We start from the raw sequence: 10,440 nt of genomic DNA, 5'->3' as shown, positions 1-10,440 counted from the left end.
ATTAAAAAACTAACTTAACCAGATATATATATGTTGGCAATCACATTTTAAAAAGAATTATTTTATAATAGCTAAAAATATAATATAAATCAATTTTAGATTAGAAAATTATATGTAAAAATTTAGGAAAAAGTTTTATAAGCTATATATAAATAAAGTTTTAATACTGGAATTATGTTTGCATATAAAATAAATATTATAGAGAAGTTTGTGAAGGAAAAATTTTAATTACTGAAATAACTTTGAAAAAATAAAACAACTTGAAATCATTTTATGTATAAGATATTTCTGTATCTACAATTACAAAAGGTTTATTCTAAAAAAAGAATCAAAATTTTTTGAATGCTAATATATTATTGATGAATGCACATAATTGTTGTAAGTAAATATATAATGCACTATAAAATTATATGATAAAATGTAGAAAAAATACATAATAAATTATTTAGAAAAATAATAACATTTGTATATAAAAAATAATAAAATTATTGTTTAATAAAACTGATATTGGAAAATAAGTTGTCTGATATTTCCATAAGTCAAATTATATTATTATTATTATTTTATTTTTAAAGACTAAAGCTGTTAAGATATAAATCATTTAAGGAAGTAATCTCTAATATTAATTAAAAAATTTGATGGTTATTGATAGTCCAGTCCATCTACCTATAAAATATTAATAGTGCAATAAAATATGATAGCCCAATTTTCAATTCTCTCACACTCTGCAATTTTAAAATATCAGATAAGTTATTTCTTCATATTAATTTGATGTAAAATTACAGATAATACTGAACTACATAAACTCTGATCAAGATTTTGTTAAAATAAAAATCAAATTGCTATGTATACAATATATATACTGTAATGTAGTTTTGTGTGTCTTTTATTTATAAATATATTGTTAATAGAATTTTATGATTGTCATTTAATTTTTATATTTAATTCATTTTTAGAGTATTCATATTATTTAAGCCATTTATGTCAAAAGTTTTATACAAAAAATTAAAATGTTAATAAATAACTAACTACATATAGTTACTAATAAAAAAAATTTTTTAAATTAATGTTACCTGTTAAAAATGGCTTATATATTTGTAATTATTAAATAACAAAATATTTCATAAAATGCTCAAGGAATTCACATATCAAAGTAAAAACTTCAAATGTACAAAGTAAACATTAATTGGAAATTATTTATTTATCATTTAAAAAAGTAATATTTATATTAAAAACTATAAAACATTAAATAAATAAACTGTGTTATAAATTTATTAATAATTTTCATAAATATATGTAAAATTAAACTAATTCATTGCATAAAATCTTTCTTTGTATTTGTTATCATAGTAAATTAAAGTAACTGTTAATTTTATTGATAATGATCATATTTCAATTATAATTTTTGTTCATTTTTCTTATTATGTCTCAATAATTATTTTTTCATTACATGTAAAGTTTAATTATCTGTAACTTTATACCCAATAATATCTGTGGAAACTAATAACTTTACAACATTAATTTTTACCTCTCTTTGCATTAATATAAAATAATTGCATGAAGGCTCTTGATTTAACAATGTAATCTACTAATTAAATTTCTAAAAATATAAACATTTTAAAACATTAATATATAAAAATATATATTAAAAACATATTTAAAATTCATTTGTAATTTTAATCTTCAAAAATGATAAATATTGTAAAATTATAGCTATTATGTAATCTTTTTAATTATTTCATTATAAATGCAAACACATCATCATAATAGTGTCTTAAAAGAATTAAATGTCATTTGTTGCTGAATGCTGAATTAGTTCTAAAATACAGTAATCTCTGTAGACATCATTGCAGAATGTTCAACTTGAACAGGCACAAAAATACATCTGGTAACATGGCAACTTGCTAGTATTATTAACTTCTATGCATAGTTAGTTGCAGTGTTGTGGATTTTCCCCAATTTCATAATACAATGGAGTGTCGATTATCCGAAAGTCAATCATCCAAAAGAATTCCAGTCGGCAAATTTAAATTTTCGCCAGTGCTGTGGCACTGCAATCTTTGGCTATGTCTTGGGCTACTCAAATATTTTACGTNTGCGCGAGTTTTTCTACGGTGCTTTTCTTTCGTTGGTGAGTTGGTTTTTCTTCTATTTTTAAGTTACTAAGGTGAATGGTGAGGAAACCTTCGTCTTAACTAAACATAAGCCCCAAACAAAATATAATGAAAGCAAAATAAAAGTAAAATAAAAATAAAGCTCAGACTTGGTTCCTTACAAAACATCCAGTTTATTAGAGATTATTGTTAAAAATTCGTTTATTCTTTCTTCTATGATTATTAAAAGATCTATTTATTAAAGTATCAGGAGTTGTTGTTTCAAAATCTTTGAGCTGATTCTTAAAGATAATTAAAAAAAAAAAAAATGAAATGTCCTACTGAAGAGGGGGAAGAAAGTTCACAAAATACATATATGGCATTGGTGAAATAAAGATGGCCTGATGAGGCAAGCATTGGTGTGGATTAGTGATCCTTTCCAAAAGAAATAATTCACAGCAAATTTTGAAAAGTTTACTTCATTCACATATATTCTTAATTTAATTTTTATATTTATGATTAAACTTAAAGTTCTATTCATTGCAACTGTACAAATTATTGCTAATATTTTTGAGCTGTTCAGTTATGTTTTCTTCATTGTCTGAAGAAAATCTATCTGAAAGCAAACCAAAGCATTAAGGTAATAAAACTTTTTGCAGTTATAAATGAATAATATTTTCATACAGTATAATGTTGAATTAATATTATTAATCTTACTAAGTAATCTTTTAACCAATGATTTTAATTTTGAAAACAATATCTGCAACAATGATCAACTGTGTTGAATGAAGTGAAATAATCCTAAAGAATTTAATTCAATGTTTTCTAATAGAGATCATTCATTAAAATAATAAGAGATGGCACATAATGCCTCCCTCTAGTGACAAATTATTTAGTAATTAATTTAAACTAATTTTACTGGTGTGACTGTTGTTATCTGGAAAAGCATGATGTACAAGGACAAAACACTGCTAAAATTGAGAACATATATTTTAAATTAAATAAATTAAAAATTGAAGCCCAGCATTTTAACAATGTCAATCATTTTTGCTCATTATTTTTCATAATTCTAAAAATTATTTATTGCTCAATTGCTTAATATTGAATAATTTTGCTCTCATTTTAATAACAGATAGATGAAAACATATCTGACATACTGTGTATCTGTTGTTATTACAGATGCAATTTAAATTTCAAAAATGGCCTTTGTTGCAACACACCCCAACTCCGCTCAGTTCTCAGATCCAGTCCAAATTCACAACTTAGCTTGCAGCTCACCTGTCAAGACCTCAGCTCAGCTTGCATTTTCAAATAATAGAACTAAAATGTACAGTACTTTGTTGAACTTATACAATAATAATATTTTATTATTATTGTATTTCCTTGAATTAGCATCAGGCTTCAAATAGTCTCCTGCCTTGATTATGCACTTGGAAATTTTGACCCAATGTAAATGAATAAGTGCCAGGCATTAATTCAAGGAAATATGGTAATTATCTGCTCTTCTTTTCAACTGCACCAAAGAAAAGTTGGAAAAAAAGGATCTATTTTTTTTTTTTTTGTTGTTCTATGAAAGTGAATTAATAATTGAAATTCATCAAATGCTTTAAGCACAATTTGGAGACATTATTTTATGACAGAGTGCCTACTTATGGATTGAAAAATTTAAAAGGGTAAGAAATGTCACCGTTAATTTACTATAGATAAAAAAAATTGAAGGAAATAGTTCATCTTTCTACCAAAAACTTTCTGAGGAAATTAAATTTGCAATGCTGACCAAACTTCTTTATTCCATCATTTTTCAATGCACTTAAAAAAGCAAGGGGAGTATGTTGAAAAACAACATTCTAATAAAAGCATTACTAATGTTATTGTAATGAATTTTATAACTATATTACATTATAGCCAAGACCACTTTAGATCTTTGGCATTCAGAAGCAATAATTATTTTGGCCATCCTGTGTACATAAATTAATTAAATCAAATTTTGGCAGTTATTTTTAATGCTCTATCACTTTATCAAATGTTAATGATTCTACTATTCCCTATACCAGGGATGGCGAACCTTTTTGAGTCTGCATGCCACATAGTAAGCATATTAAACATACTTTTCTTTAAAAATGATTATGTGTGCAGAAGTTTTAGACTTCTAGTAATTATATTTAAATTTGGCGAAATGGCTGAGTGGTCAGAGTGGTAGCTTATCGCTCTTGTGGACCTGAGATCAAAACCCAGGAAATTTTCAGGTGGTGATCCATTCTTCACCATCTGACTGTTTGGAGTTAGCTAAATAAAAAAGCCCTCTTAATGCCCACAGGGCAAAAAGAGTTTTAAAAAACTATATTTAAATAAATAAAATAATATGTTGTAATTAGAGTAAATGTAAAGAACCTGACTGAAAAAGATGATAAACTGATATCGCATAATATGTTACGTGCCAGATGATTTCTTCGATGTGCCACTTTGGGCACGCGTGCCATAGGTTCGCCACTTCTGCCCTATACTATTGATAAAATCATAAAACCAGAAATTTTTGCATTTAACAGTCAATTTTTTCTATAAATTTTAGTTTTGAGGAATAATTTGGATATATGAAAATTTGTAAGACATGAAAAGTTCTTAATGCCTCAGATAAGTTGGGATAAATCTCAGAAACCCTTCTGCATGTATGAAATTGGCCAAATCTATTGATGAAATTTAGTCATCGATATGTTCTTTCACAAAAAGAAAAAAAAATCTCAAGTGAGATTGCATACATCAACATTTGTAATAATTTATATCTTTGTTAGAATTTTCTTTCCCAGTTGACAAAACTTTTTTAACATTTTATCATGTATTTTCTTCAAATCATGTAAATTTTGGAGGTAATCAAAAGACAGTATATTTGATATCATTAGCTGAAAATTTTCTCTTAAAAGTATCCACAATTGATCCAAAACTGCATAAAAGAGATTTCTTTTTATAGTCATCTTCATCATTTAATGATGCACTTTAGTGAATTCATATTTGAATCTTTTATTGATGCTTTCAGAATCCATGTTTTGAAGCTTATTTTTCAAAACTCTTGATTCAATTTCAAGTAATGAAATCAAACACAATTGGAATATTTGTTTTCAACATTCTATCTGAAGACACTAAAAGTGAAATAAAGCAAAAATACTCATTGAAATTAGTTCATATTATATTTTTATTTTGAATTTATATTTCTTTAGCACTCTTCTAATGAGGATACAGTTTTCAAGGAATAAAACAGTTTTGGTTTTAGGTTTCCAAATCTGAAAATGTTTATGTAATTAGGTAAAACTATTTGTTTGTATTAAAAATCGCTATTGAATTAAAAGATGTTATTTAATATGTTTATATATTGTCCAGTTGCAAAATTATAATTTTTTTAAATTTTTGTAGAATTTACATAAAGAATATTATACATTCATAAAAAGTGATATTACACAAATTATAAAATTTCACAAGCAAACATTCCAGAAACATAATAATGTCCCATAGAAAAAATATCATTTTACATTACATTTATGTTACAATTGCACTATGTCCTATACACTATGTGCATTGAACTTTTCTCTAGCAGCAATAAAAAAGTTTTATTTTTTTACAGAATTGCCAAAAATAGTTTGTGAAATATTATTAAAGTATACATTTTATATGTTTTAAAAGGTACTGAAGATTCAAATTTAAAAACAATAATTCAAAATTTTCTGAAATATAGTTACATACAGTCAAGTTTCCAATAACAGTCACAACAGCCATTTATTCAGGCACTTTTTTTTTAACAAAAATGCATACAACATTGAACAAAATATTCTCTAAACAACAGCCAGTTTTTATGTTCCCATCAGAGGCCATTGTTCAGAGGTTTAACTGTATTTTGATTTTACATAAGATAATTCTGAAAAGATTTTTTTTATATCAGATTTCAGTCAAATTTCTTTTTTATCAAATGGCATTCAAAAATTGGTGCCTCTTTTGAACTCTAAAAATTTAGTTTGATTATTTTTGACTTAAAATCATAAAATATAAATTATTTCATTGTCAAATTGTGCTGCATGAGCAATAAAAGTATCTTAATTTTAATATTGTATTGAACATTTTTTACTTTCTTAACATTTAAATTTTCTATTCATTGATTATCCTCAAATATTTTTAAATCTATAATTTAAGCATCTATAAAAACAACAGTAACAACAGAATCCTTAACAATATTAATAATAATACAGAAAAAATTGGATATATTAAGACAATATATACATATTGTCTCATATTTTCAGCATTATTATTAAAATACTATAATTATAATAAAAACAAAGTTATTATTATTATTATTATTTATAGCTACTAACATTTATAATATGGGTTACATGTATTTTCATGCATAACCCACAATAGTATATATATGGAGCAACAGCTGCTCCATAGATGTAAATATGTAAATTTATTAGGACATGGTGCAATTTTGTCATATTGCAATAGAATTGAGGCAGAGCCAGAAAGAAAGATGCAATCCTTGTATTTGTTAGACACAGAAAAGGCGATCCTTGTACCTGATGGTCACAGGACAGGCAAACTTTGCACTTGCCATCACGAAAGAGATTATCTTTGCATTTGCCTGTCATGGGAGAGGCAATCCTTGCACTGGCTGAGCACACACAGACAATTCTTGCACTTACCAACACAGAGAGGCAATCCAAGAACAAATTAATAGATGCCAATGTCCACCAGTGGCTAAGTGAATAAACTACTGAACACTTATAGTTAAGTTGGTTGAGTTTACACCTGGTGAATGGGCTGGTTACATTTTCTGGGTTTTCTTCATGTTAGTAACACCTAAATAGAGGCCAGTTTCTCACAAAAGACCTCCTGAGAAGTATTCTCCTTTGGCAGATCACCCACATTGCATTGTTGTATAGAAATAAAATCAAAACTAAAAGCAGTTGATGCCAATTGCTTTGTTATTGTATTCTGTTCATTTTTTGTGTCTATTTTCTATTAGGTGCATGCAATGCTGCTTTTTTTTTATTTGACCCCTAAATTCTGTTAGACATGCTCAAGCAGCATGAACATTGTCACTTTGATCCCACCTTATATCAAAAACAAAAGTATGGACCCCTACTTTCTACATTTACATTTATTATGTTTTAGATTCTTCATTGCAATCAATAGAAAATGGCAAAATTTTATCAAAATCAATCCATCAAATTTTGCGAATGAACTCAATGACATAAGCTACATTAGTTTTGCCACCTTTTTAAAATTGCTGACCCGGACGGCAGGTGATGTTTGTTCGAACAGAAGTTCTTGACGCATGCGTAATATCATTTTGAAATGCGAAGAATAATGTGCAGTGCATGCAGTTCTAAATCAGTTAGTTAGGGACTAGGGAAACTTGGGTAGGAGTAACATAAGTAACCTAGATTACTTAGCTCCATTGGATATTGGAGATGTGTATGAATACGAATCGTACAAGAAAAAAAAAAACACAAAAAAAAAACAAAAACAAAAAAAACAAAAAAAAAAAAAAAAAGGTCGACAGGTTGCGCACTATATTCCCGGAAAAAATTAATAGTTCACCCAGACAGTGAGTTGATTCCCGGGCTGTCCAGGTGAAAACTGGATGCGTGGTAACACTAGGCCACATAGATGTGCTAGCAACTGGGACATCATGTGACAAAGTTGCATGACACTGCTTTGTCGTAAGCGCTCTTGTTAGGACTTTGTATCTCAAAAATGAAGTCATGAACCCCTATTTTTTTATTTCATTTTTGGATTCTTCATAGTAATTAATGGAAAATGGAAAAATTTTATCAAAATTGATCAAACACATTTCAAGAACAAATGCAATTCTGTAAGCCACATGGAAGAAGCTTCACTAATGCTCTACCTCAACAAAGACATGTAACCCACCTCACTGCAGTTACACTTATAACCTAAGTATATTCTTCAAATTGTCTTTTAACACAAATAGTCTGTGGGTTGTTTGTGTTAAAAAACACAAAATGTGTTATGTGCACAAATATATGATATGCTAGATGTAATTATTTTTATATTTTAAAAATTCCTTTTATTAATTATGTAAATTATTTTTTCTAGATTAAACCATCTCTACATTCTATTAAAACACAATTTTATAATAAAAATATTGATGATAAATTGTCAAGCATCAGGTGCTACAGTCCAGATCAGAAACAAATGACAAGTGATGAATATAAAATGAAACTTTTATCCAATGAAGTTATTCCATATTTAAATAATCTGCATTCCATTTCTTCGCATACATTTAATACCAGTCCTTTACAAAGTAAAATCACATCATCTATAGATGAAGGTGTAGAAGCAGATATTAGTGGAGACTCTTTTGAATCCTGTGCTTCTCCTACACAACATCACTCTTTATATTTGAAATCTAATAATCAATCAACTCTTCCAAGCAAAGAATACTATCAAAAAAGTCCTCCGTTATGTAATCTAACTCAACTCAGCTTATCTGATTCTCCAATAGGAAATATCAGTTCTGAAAACAGAGAAAATAATGAAAGTTTTGATTCGCAAATTGAAACAGATATGACTTCTAGTCTACCATCTTGCACTCAGGAATTTGAAACTCCAATGGATTTTTATGGCACAACTTTTGTACAACCACCTTTATCAGATATATCTCAATATTCTTTGCATCCTATATATTTTAATGCCATTAATCCTTTACATGTTCAACATGATACAATGGAAATAGAAACTAGTAATATACAATCACCAGGTTATTTCAGGGAGGGTAGAAGAGCTTCTGATGGCTTAGTTGCTCAAGGATGTGAAATGTTTTCTACAAGGTTATGTGATAAAGATAAAGCCAGAGGCATGTTAGCATTAAATGATATCCAACAGGAACAAAAGCAATTTCAGATGCTACACAGAAGTCCAATTTCAACACAAGAACAAATAAGACAACTTGAGTATTTCCAAAATTCTCCTATAAATGTTTTGAATAATACCTGCATGCAACTATATCCTTATCATTTACAACAAACTCATTTAGACAAGACAGATTTATTTGCATCTTCTATAAAAGCTCTATCTACAATCCCATCTGAAAAGAAAGACATTTTATATGAAGATTTAGAAGATATGAATGCAACTGTTCAAGGGATAATTTCCAAACCTCTAGATGAATTTATTGGAATACCATTTGACCAAACAAAGTCATTACAACAACAACTACTACAGCAGAGATTACATCAGAAAAGACAAATATTACAAAAACAACGTTGGCAAGCAATTCATCAGTCTTCTTACAAACTTTTACCTCAAACATCAGTATTTTCAGATGAATCTATTGATTTATCATTAGAAGGAATTCAATCTAGTTATGAATCTTTACCCTTCCACTCTGTAACAGAAAATGTATCTTATTCATCCACTATTAATACAGATAAATATTCAAGCAAATCCATTGTATCTGATAATTAAAATTATTACATTTCTACAAATGAATAACATTTTAATAACTTAAAATTCATCACCATTTTACAAAGTGAAATAATATTTAATAATATATAATTTGATAGATAATTATTGTCTGGTCATAGGGCATAAATAAAATTTGTTCTTGATAAAGGATATCATCATAGAATATTAAAAATTTTTAGTAATATTGGCTCATTTTATTATAGTCTTCCTATTTAAAAACTTAAAAATTAAAAATATTTTAGCTAGAAATGGTATTTTATGCTATAAATGCAAGAAAGATACATATGTATATGTGGAATGGCTTAATAATTTCTTCAATCATTTTTGGATTTATTCTAAAAGAGCAATAAAGTGTTTTAAGAGTTATTTAAGCAGTTTATAATAGCAATATATCAAAATGTTTTAAAGATAAAATGCTGGGACCATTACTTTAATATATAATGAGTCAAGAAAAATATTCAAGATTTAAAAATATAAGAAGAAATAATTGAGTCATTCTAAGTAAATTTGAATTGATGGAATGTTACAAACTGGATATTTTTTATATATTTTTTTTGTTAAATGATAAAATGGCACAGATTAATTATGAAAATTTTGTAGAATGTTTCACAATAGCTTACTTATATACTTTATATGTGTCAAATTTGATAAACTTATACAATAGTATTTTGTCTTGTGCAATTAAGTATTAAAACTTGGTTAAAATACTAAATGTTGCAAAATTTTGGTGCTGCAATTTTAGCAAGATAATAGATATATAAAATATAAATAAATAAATAAATAAATAAAAATAATAATAAAAACTAAAACTTGCATTTATTAACAATTTCTAAAAATAAAATTATGATGATGCCATTATTTATTATGAGAATAT

The 10,440-nt window shown here is 26.8% G+C and overlaps 1 protein-coding gene across 1 annotated transcript in view; it reads left to right on the top strand.

Annotated features, from left to right (window-relative positions):
- LOC111620825 (serine/threonine-protein kinase SIK2-like) overlaps positions 1–10,285 on the top strand; it is an 82,043-nt gene extending 71,758 nt beyond the window's left edge. The window contains 1 exon segment of the mRNA XM_023362817.1: positions 8,196–10,285. Coding sequence (XP_023218585.1) covers positions 8,196–9,566 — 1,371 coding nt within the window. The 3' untranslated portion in view covers positions 9,567–10,285.
- Positions 10,286–10,440: the final 155 nt, after the last annotated feature.

This window comes from Centruroides sculpturatus, unplaced genomic scaffold (assembly GCF_000671375.1).
Source record: "Centruroides sculpturatus isolate CEXI.00-Female unplaced genomic scaffold, Cexi_2.0 scaffold89, whole genome shotgun sequence".
NCBI classification, from domain to species: domain Eukaryota; kingdom Metazoa; phylum Arthropoda; class Arachnida; order Scorpiones; family Buthidae; genus Centruroides; species Centruroides sculpturatus.
Note: the sequence above shows the minus strand (reverse complement) of the source record. Positions and strands in the feature narration are given on the sequence as shown.